General features: G+C 45.5%; 1 protein-coding gene and 1 long non-coding RNA gene across 2 annotated transcripts; one reads left to right on the top strand and one right to left on the bottom strand.

Moving 5' to 3' along the window:
• Positions 1–3,800: 3,800 nt before the first annotated feature.
• On the top strand, positions 3,801–6,558 carry LOC123047491 (uncharacterized). The gene is made up of 4 exons (XR_006423003.1): positions 3,801–3,824; positions 3,930–4,012; positions 5,603–5,707; positions 6,075–6,558. It is a non-coding gene; the product is annotated as an uncharacterized lncRNA (long non-coding RNA).
• A 916-nt stretch (positions 6,559–7,474) lies between these two features.
• LOC123047490 (NDR1/HIN1-like protein 2) lies at positions 7,475–8,725 on the bottom strand. Its single transcript, XM_044471059.1, has one exon. The coding sequence runs from the start codon at positions 8,406–8,408 to the stop codon at positions 7,782–7,784; it is 627 nt and encodes a 208-aa protein (XP_044326994.1). The 5' UTR covers positions 8,409–8,725; the 3' UTR covers positions 7,475–7,781.
• Positions 8,726–14,302: the final 5,577 nt, after the last annotated feature.

Here is a 14,302-nt window from a genome sequence, read left to right as displayed (position 1 = left end):
GTATTTTTTTAAAAATTTACAAACTTCTTTTAAATGGCATGTACATTTTTTTAATGGTACCAACCATTTTTTACATTGTATAAACTTTCTTTTAAATGTCCCTTTCCTTGGGAGGGGGAGGGGGGTCATTAAACCCGGGCAAACGTCGGGCCGGGCCGGGTTTCGGGCCGGGCTTGTAAAAGCCCGACCTTCATTTCTCAAGCCCGAGCCCGGCCCGAAGCCCGAAATACTCCTTGTTTTCAAGCCCGAGCCTGGTCCGAAATCAAGCCCGAAGCCCGAAAGCCCGGCCCGAACGCTATTTTTCAGTGTACGCACGTGCAAGCCCGGCCCGAAGCCTGAAAGCCCGGCCCAAAATACACGAAAAGTGAAGCCCGAGCCCGGCCCGAACTATCTTCCGGGCTGCAAAACAGGCCCGAGCCCGGCCCGAACGTCAAGCCCGACCCGGGCTGTCCATGCCTGGGTTTAGGGGTCATCCATAACGGGAATTGCCGGAATGTGGGAAACAGTTGGACTTGTGCGCCCCCTCAACTTTGCCAGCATGGTGATAATGTGGGGGGTCTTTCCTTCGGTGTTATGATTGAAAAGCACCTTGTCATATATTAATTAAATAAAATGCTTATTAAATAAAATGTTTACACTCGTTCATTACAGCATTCACCACATAGAGCGGGACACTATTAACAGGGAGACCGTCTGATATCTTATCAAACTAGATTTCCCAATCTGCTGGGCCACCACATTGGCCAACCGATTAATCTTAGAGAGCTTAAAATTATTGATAAGCTTTGTGATGCTCATTTCTTCCTTCTTCAAAGCAATCAAAGGGTGCATGTCGGGGTTATCTTTTGTAAGGATAGCAGCCATAAACGCTCAGTCGGTCTCTAAAATAATAGGGTTTTAAAAAGTGATACCTATACAAAAGCTGGCAAGTCATGTCGACGTTTTGAAAGTTTCTCCAGCGCTCAAGAAACCAAGTACAGACAAGTGGAGACCGCCAACTGAGGAGATGATTAAGATTAACTTGGACGGCTCTTTCATTCTAGGAGAAGGTCATGTTGGATAGGGTATTGTTGCACAGTCCTGTGATGGCGCCATCGTTAGTGCCCGGGCTGACAGACAAGATCATGTGAAGGATGCCTTTGCTATGTCACTTGCCACTGACTTGGTCATACTCCGGATGAAGTGTGAGTGTGAGACTGATTGGCAGCACCTGGTGGAGCCCCTGGATCTCCGGAGGGTCGATTCTTTACCGTATGCGGCCGTCATCGAGGGCACAAAGTTCCAACTGAAGATGTGGTTCTCTAAACATGTATTGGCCATTTGTATCATGCAAACCACCATGTGGAGTGGGAAACTGATGTACCAGCTCAAGCGGATGCTTGTGTCTCGGGGGATTTTCACAAACACCGTTAAGTTATGGCAATGCTTTATCTCAAAAAATAAATAAATAAGGGCTTCTACTTGAAGTGTTCCAGATTCATGACCTGCACACCTACCTTGGGTTGGACCCGGCTGTCCGAACCAAACCCGTGTTTAAAAAAGAAAGAACCAAACCCAAAGCAAACGCTTGCACCGGCCGCAACATCACCACCGTACTCTCATATACTACAAGCAAAAGGTTTGCAGATACTAAAAAAAAAAAGGTTTGCAAGTTTTACGCGTGTATCCCTCAGCCGGCCGGCGTGTGAATTTCATCACGCCGCGGGCGTCGCGGCGGTGCCGAAAACTTGATCCATTCCATTCAGGGCAAGAAGGTTTCCGCGGGCGTCGCGACGTGACGGCGTGATAACGAAACAGGGACACTAGAGGAAAGAAAGAGGTGCGCTGATGGACTGCCCCCTTGGCCATTTTGGCATGTGGAGTTCCACTACCACAGCTCTGTTCGCTTGGCCTGCCACTGCGACATCGACCAAAACCACTTTCAGAGCGAGAGTTAGTTGGGGTTGGGGAGGAGCTTATCCTTGAAGTGTTTCAGTTTCGGCGGCGTGTTCCAGCGGCGACCGCTAACCTTTTTCGCGCGAATCTCAACACGTCACGTCGCATGTGTCGAGTCTGATCCACCCATTAGACACGAGAAGCTCTTGGGATTTAACTGCCGTTGCTGCGATGCCGTCTCGGCTAATCTGTGACACGACAAGTTCTGAGTTCTGACGGCATATAAACACTACTACGTACGTAATTTTAGTTGCAACAAAAACTATTTCCTAATCCTACGGCTGTAGTACATTCTGTTGGAAATATGAGCAATTTACCGAATGATTTTATTAACAAAATTACAAGATAAAGCATGACTAAAATAGAAAATATAAAGAAAGTCATGCAATCTGACAGAGAGAAGGTAAACATCGTCTGCATATATGAACTTGAGCTAAACACATCAAGAACTGACATTAGAGGAAGTTGCTTATACGAAACAGAACCTAACATACGTAGGGCAGAAACTAGAGCCAAGAACTGTAGCAGGACTTCTAGCAGAAAGGAGAAGAACACGTACGACACAGCAGCAGCAGAAGCGCTGGACTTGGGGTCGGTGTCCTCGCCTGCCATGTCGTCGAGGAGGTCGTGGACGTCGGGGAAGAAGTTGTCGTCGACCGGATCGTCCGTGATGAAGCAGCCAGTAGTCGCGCTGGAAGGTGAAACGATGAGCGTGGCGTGGCGTGGCGGCGGAGGAGCGCGCATGGATGTCCCTCTTGTTTTCATGCTCATACAAGTGGGGAAGTAGTCTCCCTTATAAAGAGGTCCAACTTCTTCTAAACTAGCAATGTAGGACTAAACTTTAGTTCCACCTTTTTCCTTGCACAAATGAGTTACGTGGGCCTCTAGGATTTATTAGAAATTTTTAAAAACTGCTATTGAATTAGGCTCAAATAGACAAAAATTGCAGCATATTCCTGAATCCTGATGCAGTCGCGACGGAGCAGTCACTGGCCCAAGATTGAATGAAGCATGTGCACACTACTCAACTCTGAATGAACAGCCCTTTTGTCAGCAAGCATCCACCATGGGGACCGGCCGGCCGGCATGTGGATACAGTAGTACTAGTAGCCAGTTAATGTCCTTGGTCTGCATCTCTCTGCCAAACTGGCCTTCAACACCATTTCATTCAGAGCAAGCGCGCTAATAATTTAGCACGAGTATATCTACTACCACTATAAAAGGAAGAGAGAGGCAGATCCAAACAATCATACCCATCCATCATCAAGATCTAATGGCCCTTAATCGTTCTGTGTTTAACCCTACCAACCACGCAATAAGCCAGTACAATCCATCGCTAATCTGCCCGCAGTTAAAAAAAAGGTTGACCCGCACGACCGCACAACTGCCTCCTCCTCCTGTGCCATTCGCCTCCCGCACGATCTTCTCCTCCTCCTTCTCCCACGCCGTTCGTCTCCCTTCGCCGCCGTTAGCCGCACGAGCCTCACTGCCGCGCCCTTCGCCGCCTCCCGCAGCCGCGCCCTTCGCCGCCTCCCGCAGCCACGCCCTTCGTCGCCGCTCGCACCGCCGGAGCCATGGGAGCCACCACCAGGGCCGCGGGGTCGCCGCCGCGGGTTGCCGCCTCCCCGGCCACGGGAGTCGCCCCGCCGCGCCCTTCACCACCTCCCACGGCTACTCGAGGATGCGTTCCCGCAGTTGTCGTCGGCGTCAAGCTTGGAGGGGACGATCCCTCTTGACCCCCATCTACCTCGCCCTCGCGGCCCGTGTCCCTGCGGTCCTCTGGTCCTGCTCACAGGCCCCACATCTCCCCTTGAGACGAGACGAACCGCACCCGCCTAGGGTTTTTGCCACCATCGGAGAGAGGCGGGGAACAGAACCAGAGCGAGATGGTAGTGTGCTGGCGTTTCGATCTCTTTCTCAATTTGATCTCTACTCGAGCAATGTTTGTTAACTGCGTGGGTGTGGCTGATGTTCTGCTAATGATGATTTTGCAGGCCGGTAGGCTACTTGGGAAACTCCTCATCATGGGCGGCAGGGCCATGGTACAGCCGTATAGGCCTATGCCAAGCCATCATGAGTGAGTGCTTCCTCTGCCCTCTGTAAAAAAAATATTGGCTGCTTCCCCTGAAAATGTGATTCCTATAAAGTATTTGTTTGTCACTTGTTGCTAGGAAGGATAACTATAGTGGGAGAATTTTGCAACTCTTCTTAGATCTGAATATCTAGCTTACAATTGTCGTATGCAAAAGATGCTTCTTTTAATCCTTTTGAAAAATGTGTGGTGGTGAAATGATGGTAATAGGATTTATTTTAGGCTTGATGGGCATAGTCTGCACTCCGCAATACTGCACTGTTAAACTGAAAATGAGTGAAACCAGAAAGTTTTTTATCTTCCATGTTACTTGTGTTTGTTCTTGCCATGTATGATTATCATTTTGTATTGAAGGATGTACACTGAGGATTCATTTAGCAGCCTTAATAATCATTTGATTAAATGATTCAAAACTCAATTCATTTTTGCCCCATTAGGCCCATGAAGCCATGTGTTGATGCGCTCAACGAAATCCTTTCCCATGAGCTAGAGCTTCTTTTTTCTCTTCATCTACAAAATACAGTACATGGTTGTCCAAATATGCTGCAACTTTCTATAACAGAAATTTGCAGATGACAGAATTAAATTATTTAGATATAGCTGAGAAACCTTAATCAGTTTGACAAAATAATGGCATCTACAATAGTTCTGCCCAGTGAAATTAAGAACAATGCCTTTGAATTCTAACAATTTTCAATAGTTCTAATGTATGTTAACTTTATAAAATACTTCCTCTGTAAAGAAATATAAGAGCGTTTATATCTTAACCACTTTTAATTGATAGCCCTAAAAAATTCTTTCTATTGGGTGAAACACCATAGATTTCTGTGAGTGCTAATTGTGTACTGGTCAATTAGACTTAGTAAAGTAAAATATGATTCTGCAGTTAACTATGTCACCCTGTTAGTAATCCATACCAGTCCTGTAGGTAATCGGGTCATCACGCGCAAGAAGAACCTGAATATAGGATAAGCAGTGCATTGTGCAAAACTACAATCATCTATTTTTTAGCATAAGAAAAGTTTAAAGAGAACAATACTTGCTAATGGACAGTACTGCATGAGTGTTACATGCTACAAGTTTAGCGTAAGTATATGGACAGGAGTGCTCCAGAGTATCCCACTGTATTAAGAATTTTTACCCCTCCAATAAAAGATCTATTGGTGATAAATATTTCCTATTGAGACAAATCTTCTACTGTTCTTTTGTTGAATGCATATAAGGCACCCTGCAGCCTCTCTGCTTGGAAAATAAAGGTTCTGCTTGGTACACATGACATTAGACCTTTCAGCTCAAGTTAGAGATTTTCATGTGATGGTTCTGTATAGTATATTTTTTAGGGTGCTTCCTATTTGGATATGATGTGCTTTAATTGGATTGGCTAAAAAGATTAAATATTCCTCTAAATGCATTAGTTTTAATTTGTTTATTTAGTTGCAGTTGCAAAAAAGATCGAACATTCCCATAAATATGTTAGATCTCCTTTAATTTGCATTCACACAAAAATGTAGCCCAATAAAATCTCAACTATATATGTTTCAACCATATTATGCCAAGTTCTCATTCTTTTGATAGTTTCTAGGAGCACGGAGCAGAGGAGCGGAGGCCTGGGACGCAGCACGGGGCAGAGGAGCGATAGTGCGGCGGTTGCACAGGTGGAATGTTCGTGAGGACAAAGCGGTACAGATTTCTAGGGGCTAATTGGTGAGATTAATTAACTGTGCGCTTAATGTATGTTCGGAGGGGATTTTAACACCTTCCAAAACTATTAACATTTCTTAACATTCTGTCATGTTTAACGGGCAGACTTGCTTGCCTTTTGGAGTTGGTTAGCACTCCAAATGCGATATTTAATATCTTGCTACTGTACCATTGTTGTCAAGTTATATTCAAAAGTTTGACTCTGTTTGTTAGATCTTTCATACACCTTTTCACTTTACATCTTAAAACTAGCATAGAATGGGTACAAAATGGTTTGATGGAGAATGATATGTCATAAGAATAGGAAAGCAATATCATTTTTATCTAAAAGTGTTGCTTCTTGCAGGTATGAAGAAGTAACTCTACGAGAGAACATCATGGATATAGAGATGGAGCACCCATGCTTTTCATGGATTTTGATGAACAGCATGTCAATGTCAACCTAGATGATGATGACTTCTTCTGTACCGAGCATCGTCATCAAGGTATTTTTTTCCTGCACACCAAAATTAAAATATGTAGTGATGGATGAAAATGGAACCTAAGTTAAAATGTTATAGCTTGAAAAACACTTGTACGCACAAATAGTTTCTACTGGCGACCTCCATAAGTGAAGCACAAACCTTGGTTAATACGAGCTGACGGAAACCAATAGCTGGGATTTGTTGGAACCAGAAACTTCAACTTGTAATGTACTTTCACCATCAACTGCTAAGCCATTGATTTTTTAGTATTTATGCCCGAGCATTAGTTTTGTGTAGATTATATCGTTAGGTATAATTTTGCTTACAAACATGCTCTGAACTGAGATGTGTCCATCTGCCTGCAGCTCCAAGATCAATAGAGCAGACAGGTTAGAAGAAATAAGATTGACCTTGTGCAGAAAAGAAAATGAATTGTGCTAAGTTGCAATGATGTTGATGTGAGAAATTATTCATGACAAGTATCTCAAATACCCCAAATGTTAGTGTAATTAAAAGTGTTTCTTAGACTGCTGTGTTACATGTCTGTAATGTGATATGTTGAGATATAACAATTGTGGGTTGCCATATTTTCACGTGGAAGTTTATCTGGCGAAGCTCTGCGCTTCGTGTATGTGAGCTTTCCACCAGTATTAGTTGTATGTATATTCAAGTGTTGCACCAAGTATTATGCTCTCTTGCATTTACCCAATTGACAACTTGATGTTGGGTATTGTCAATGCAATGCTCTGCCCTGATCAATCAACTTGAATCAATACCTGGTGCAAACAAAATTCTTTCTGTGCATTTTAATTGTCTCGTATGTTTGTAATATTAGTGGAGACGTGCGTTTGCACGTGCAAACTTACTAGTTTAGATAGGAGTAGATAGATCCACGCACGACTCTTTTGCTGACCTGGCTCCTCGACTTGGACGCTTCCGTCAGCTGCCTCTTGTCTCGGCGTGGTGGCTGCTGGACACCCACGCGCAACTGAACAACAAAACCACGTGCTGGCAGCCGGCAGGATTCAGCAATCCACATCACCACCGTACAACGGTACTACAAAGCGACTCATCGGCCCTGAAAACAAAACAGGTGAAAAAATGCTGGATAGCTTTTCGTGCGAAATCGTGCTTCCTACTATCGACTGCCGTGTGGATTTGGTCACCACACACCATAATTTGGTCGCACCTCACTTCATTCACCACAACAAGAGGGTCGCCATGAACCAACAAGTATGAATGAACACATCAATAGAGACATATACAATGCAACAGCAGAGTCTGAATGAAAGAAATCTGAATATCGATGCATATATCAACACGGTTCGAATAGTAGAACCCCAATGTAACTAGGTATGGTAACATCGCTAACAAAGAACCAAACGAACGAGTAATCGACCAATCGACAGTATGTGCATAGCTACGAATCCAACTAGTACTACTAGCAGTAGATGCGAAAATCTCTACTACCAAGATAAACCACGGCGGGCGACGCACATCAGCAAGAGCATCGCGCAACCAACCTACGCACCAAGGAATCGAATCGAGAGAACGGATCAGATCAGGTTCCCCAATGGTGGAGAATCGAATCAGAACCAGACTTTGCACTCCGTGGGCTTGAACGCGGGGGCGTTTGCGGCGGCGGGGGCGGGGAGGGAGAGCGGGCAGCTGATCCTGGCGCGGGGCCCGGGCACCTTGAACGCCCACACCTTGACGCGGAGCTTGGCGTTGAGCTTCACCTCCACCTCCACCGCGCCTCCCGCCAGCTGCGACCTGAGGTTGGCCTGCGTGACGTCCCCCTCCAGCACCTGCTGGCCGCCGAACGCCGGCTTCACCTCCGTGGACGCCTGGTGGCCCTGGAAGAAGGGGTCGAGGGGCGCGAACCCGAAGCGCTGGCCGTCGAAGAGGGCGAGGGCCTCGACGCCGTCGTAGTAGAGCCCCACCCGCTTGTTGGGGTTGCGCACGGTCATGGCGAGGGTGAGGTTGTACTGGAGCAGCGCGGGGTTGGCCTGGGAGAGCTGGAACTGGGCGAGGGAGGCGGAGTCGACGGTGGCGGCGATCATCTGCGGGCGGAAGAGGAAGTAGAGGATGAGGGCCAGGACGCCGGCGGTGACGAGGAGCGAGACGAGGATGCTGCAGAGGCAGCTGAAGAGGCCGCACGCCAGGCACTTGAACGGGCAGCACAGGCACGACGCCGCGCGGCTCCCCGAACCCATCCTGGCGAGCTCGACGGTGAGAGCTGGTGGTGCTGACTGCGGCGGTTGTTGGACGGGAGGGAGGGAGGGGATTCCGGCGGCGACGGCGAGGAGTAGATTAGATTGGTTATTAGTTGGATTGATCGATGGTTTGCGGCGAGGCGGGTGGATGGGATATAAGTAGTAGCAGCAGGCGGGGATTGGAGACGCGGTTGGGTTGGGTAAGCAAGCGCGTGGCGACGACTCGTGTGAGCTTGATTGTGCGTGGATTTTGGGGTGGGTTCCCTTCCTTCCTTTCCTTGTGAGTTTTGGTGGGATTTGTGAGGTGAATCGCGGTGATTTGTGGATGGTTTTGGGTTGGAAGGAAGAGGGGGAAGGCGCAGGGAAGAACACGTCCGGAGGGGACGCAGCTTGAGTGACTTCATGAAGCCAAGTCTCACCGTAACTTAGACCCCCTCTATCAACCATCCATTAAACATCGACGTACAGAATTGATCCTTATTTTCAATTAATTTTTTAAGTGCTCAAAAAAATTGAAAAAAAATCCAATAAATCATGAATGTTTCGTTTAGTATTCTGTGAAAATTTCAATCCATTTGGATGTATCGCTTGTGAATACACATTTTCTACTTATCTGAGCTCAAAGGGCTATTTAATCACAAACCATACATTCAAATTGGTTGAAACAATCCCATAATACAAAACAAAACATTTATGATTTATTAGAGTTTTTCCAATTTTCTCTGAACACTTTAAAATTTTCATTGGGAAAAATAGGTCAATCTAGTACATCGGATTTTTAATGGACGGCTGATAAAGGGGGGTAAAGTGAGACTTGGCTTCATAAAGTCACTGAAGCTACGTCCGTTTGAAAGGGAAATTTGAGAAGGTGCGGGAGTTGCTTCCGCCCCCATCTCCTAGCGTTGTTGCGTGGAGAGGAGGAGACGCACTCCTCTCCCGCCCTGGTCAAACTGGTGGCCGGGGCTATTCTGGTCATTTGTTGTGGGACCCATCTAGCATAGGGCAAAAGACCCGCAAGTTTCCTCTGCATCCGTCTGCGTACAGGGGACCAATTCGCGGAAATGGATGCGGGAGGCCGCCATCCAACGATGCATGCATACATTTCAAATACTTCTGAACAAACCGGATGAAACCCATGCAAATAAATGGGATTTCTTATAAACCAGATGAAATTTATTACATTTTGGACATATTGTAACAAAAATAAATAAAACATGTGCACGTCCGGTCGCACGGAGTTCCACTACCACGACATGGATACACTATACTAGTGTATGGCCAACCGTGGCAGACCCTATTGTCTTCCCCATGTCCCGCAGCCCGCTTGTCGGACTGCCGTGAGCACCGGAGGTATATCCTCCCCCGTATCTTTCATATGTCCGGTTGTGTCGCTCATCGGAGTGGCAAAGGGGGGTATTTAGCGGGAGGGGATTGGGGGCTCCGCATCCGTGAAGCCGAGGCAGGGGTAGACAATGGTCTGCGCTGAACTGGGCAAGACACCGGTTCCCACATTACAATGGAACTAGTGAATCGTTTGGACTCTTCATTTGTCGCTTCACAACGATAAGAAGGCAAGCAGACCCCTAGAATGAAAGACAAGTTTGCTACATAGGGTGTTAGAGGATATACTGTTACCCTAAACATTTTTTTATTCGTCTAAAACAATTTTGAGTTGAAAATTTTGTTTGAAAAATATCGATATTTTTTATATTTCTGGAAACCGATTTTTCTGGTCCCACCCTAAAAAAACCAATACAAAAAAGAACCTTGTTCAAACCAACCAACAATGTGTATTTTGACTTCAAATCAATTGTTCTGGTAAAAAATGTAGTCTATCTCAATTGTCCACAATTAATGACAAGTTTTGTAGCGGATAGCGCCTAATGTGTGCGAGGGAGGTCTTGAATTAAAACTCTGCTGAGCACAGAACTTTTTATTATATTTCTATTCATTATCTGCCACTGACAGGTAGGACCCACATGCGGGTAACACTAGTAGAAAAAGGGTCAAATGTGAAGCACAATAGTGCCGGTTTGAATTTCAGCCGGCACTAATGTGTACATTAGTGCCGGTTCGTGGCGGCGATCAATAGCACCGGTTCGTGGTGAACCTTTAGTACCGATTCATGCCACGAACCGGTACTAAAGAGGCTGTGTCAGCCTGCGGTCAGGCTATGGCCCCACCATCACCATTTAGTGCCGGTTCATACCACGAACCGGTACTAATGAGGTTATGGCAAGCTGTTTTTAGTCCCACCTCGCTCCCCTAATAAGCCTTTTACCACCTTAAATATGTTATTTCTCAAACTATCACAAGCACTTGGTCTTCATTGAACTCTATGTGTAGAATTTGTGGCCGCAATATGAGTCTTCATCGGTTTATAAATCGTTGATGACTCATATTGACAATTCAGATTGTACACACAAAGATCATTGATGATCAAAGTATTTTGATGTTACAAGATCATATTGACAATTTAGACTGTAAAGAAATATAAGATCATGATCTAAATGCTCTTATATTTTTTGCATTCAGTATGCACCAACTGCTAGGCGGGAGGAGCTGTTTAGTACCGGTTCGTGGTGAACCTTTAGCACCGGTTCGTGCCACGAACTGGTACTAATGAGGTTGTGTCAGGTAAGGCTGGGGCCCCACGAGCACCTTTAGTACCGGTTCATGGATGAACCAGTACTACAGTTTCTTAGTAAGCTGTTTTTTAGTCCCACCTCGCGAAGAGAGAGGGACTAGGAGCGGTTTATAAGCCCTGAGTGCAGAGACGATGAAGAAGAGGCTCAATGCTCACGTTGCTTAGCTTCAAGCCTTCAGAAATATGGTAGACTGCACGGAGCTATGCGCAGTGCAGTTTACACTATTCCGAAAGGCTTGAAGCAAATTAACGAGCATTGCACCTCTTTTTTATTTTTAATAACTTATTACAACTTCGGACTTCTTCTGTTATGGCAAAAACTAATTGCACGTCGGTATTTCTTTTTTTTTTAAAAACTTTGGTTATAACTCCAGACTTTGACCATCAAGTTTTGCAGAAAAGAAAAAATAGCAGGAAAAAGAACTATAGCTGAAAAGAAAAAAAAACTATATAAAATGGCCGTGAAATTGAAAATCACTACAAAATGAACTCTGAAAATGTTGAATTTTGGCAAACTAGATGAAAAACTACTCAGAAATAAATAGAGGAAATAAATATAACAGAAAAGAAAAAACTGTACAAAAAACTACGCAGAAATAAATAGAAGAAAATAAAGCAGAAAAGAAAAAAACTATAAAAAAAATTGGTACGCTGCCCTGTGGGCCTGCTAGGCCACGGGCGTGCAATTACAGGCCTTAAAGGCCCAGCAGACTTACAGGGCAGCGCGCAGAATTTAGGCAGACAAGCCTGCTATATAGAGGAGTTCAACGAGGTAGCCGCGGCTGGTTTTATAAACCAGTGCGGCTGCCCTTCGCCCGGCGAGGTGGGACTAAACTCTGGGGTGGCAGCGCGAGGCCTTTAATACCGGTTGGTGGATACAACCGGTACTAAAGATCACCCTTTAGTATCGGTTGGATCCACCAACCGGTACTAAAGGCCTGGTATGGTTATCACCTTTGATATTCGTCCGGAAGATGATATTGAAGGTAATAGAGACATATGGGTCGATGTGCAGACGCCTCCAGTTCTATCATTATGTGAGTTCTTCTCAAATATATTTTTGTCTTTGATATTGCTTATTTCAAAAATAACTGACAACTAATTTCTATTGACAGCTTATCTCCATTCAACCAAATATGTCCGACGCTTGGTAGACAGGACCTTCTACTGTCCCGGAGCTGAACTAAACTGCGAGGAGATAAGTCATTATGTTTCATGGCTTGAGGATCTTCATACTGTCAAGACAAATTTTTTTCCTGCACTTGGAAATGTTAGTACTCAAAACGTGCGACCAATAGTGATGGTATTGAACTACGGTCACATCTATTTAGGAATGATGGTAAGATATTTACTATTTGTCCTCAGTGCATATTTTGCATACATTTTTTTAAAACTTTCATTGTTGAGTATATTAATTAAGTACTATACGATGTTCTTCAACAGGGACTCCCGATGACAGTTGTGTCTCAGGGGATCGAGACTAAAGGTCAGATGTCAATTGTTAGCTTAAGGCCAAGATATCCTGCATTGCACATGAATGCATTCAGGATTTCTAGAAGCGATGAATGCTTAATAGTGAAAGATTGGAGGAAAATTGTTAATGATCACAGAGAAGTACTAGGGGGCAGTAATGAGAAGCGCAGCCCACGATTAGGAGACAGGTTCATCGGCATGCTCCAGTATGATCAATCAGGAGAGCTATACATGTTCTATGCTATTTTACCAGAGAGAGAGTAGCTAGCAGGAGTGATTTAGCTAGTTCTTCATGCTGCTCTTAATTAATACTTGGCCTTTCATGTCCGTGTTCTTCGTTCTGAACTTAAGTGATTTGCTTTTGTGGTGTTATATATGAACGCTTATAATATCATGACAATCATGTTGAACTCGATGATTGGTTCTACTAGAAATTATATATATATATATATAATTATATATATATATATATATATATATATATAATATGTAGTATCGTAAAATACCAGCAAATGAAAAAGAATTAAAATGGAAACACAAAATTAAATGAAAAAGAAATCGTAAAAGTAAAAAACCCCAAACCTTTTAGTACCGGTTGGTGTTACCAACCGGTACTAAAGGGCTCCAGGCCCCCGGAGCTGGCTCGTGCCACGTGGTTTCCCTTTAGCACCGGTTCGTGCAGAACCGGTACTAAAGGGGGGGGGCCTTTAGTGACCACACTTTAGTGCCGGTTATGGAACCGGCACTAAAGGGCCTTACGAACCGGTGCTATTGCCCGGTTCTGCACTAGTGTAAACCTGGGCAAACGTCGGGCTGGGCCGGGTTTCAGGACGGGCTTGTAAAAGCCCGACCTTCATTTCTCAAGCCCGAGCCCGGTCCGAAGCCCGAAATACTCCCTAAAATCAAGCCCGCGCCCGGCCCGAAATCAAGCCCGAAGCCCGAAATACTCCCTAAAATCAAGCCCGAGCCCGGCCCGAAATCAAGCCCGAAGCCCGAAAGCCCGGCCCGAACGCTGTTTTTTAGTACGTGTACGTGCAAGCCCGGCCCGAAATCAAGCCCGAAGCCCGAAAGCCCGGCCCGAACGCTGTTTTTTAGTACGTGTACGTGCAAGCCCGTCCCGAAGCCCGGCCCGAAATCAAGCCCGAAGCCCGAAAGCCCGGCCCGAACGCTGTTTTTTAGTACGTGTACGTGTAAGCCCGTCCCGAAGCCCGAAAGCCCGGCCCGAAAAATAAAAAAAGAGAAGCCCGAGCCCGGCCCGAACTACCTTTCGGGCTGCAAAACAAAGCCCGAGCCCGGCCCGAGTGTCAAGCCCGGCCCGGCCCGGCCCGGGTTTTTCGGGCCGGGTCATCGGGCCGGGCTGCCCATGCCCGGGTTTACATGCGGGTATCAAGCATGGCTAGCGGACTTATGTTTTTTATTTCATTACTTGCCACTTACAGGTGGGACCCACACACAGGTCAAGCATGGCCATCTGGCTTGTGTTTCTATTTCATGATTTGCCGCTGAAATGTGGGACCCACATGCTTGTATCAATTATGGACAGTTGTGATGCAAAGTTTACCGGCATTATCTTTCTAGTTCATTCGGTGACATTGACATGTGGGACCCGCACACATGTATCAAGCATGGCTAGCTGGCATGTAGAGTTTAACGGAGAGTTAACGGCAAACAACGGAAATGTGTTCAAATCTGCCTGAAACATAAGTTTTCTTTTCTTTTCTGAGTGACCTGAAACATAAGTTATATAGTTGATTTGTATCAGTTTTTCAAATTT

The sequence above is a fragment of the Triticum aestivum genome, chromosome 2B, assembly GCF_018294505.1.
Source record: "Triticum aestivum cultivar Chinese Spring chromosome 2B, IWGSC CS RefSeq v2.1, whole genome shotgun sequence".
In the NCBI taxonomy this organism is placed as follows: Eukaryota; Viridiplantae; Streptophyta; class Magnoliopsida; order Poales; family Poaceae; genus Triticum; species Triticum aestivum.
Note: the sequence above shows the minus strand (reverse complement) of the source record. Positions and strands in the feature narration are given on the sequence as shown.

What these genes read in the sequence shown, in the direction of transcription:
- LOC123047490 (XM_044471059.1), bottom strand. Translation starts at nt 8,408, where the DNA reads ATGGGTTCGGGGAGCCGCGCGGCGTCGTGCCTGTGCTGCCCGTTCAAG.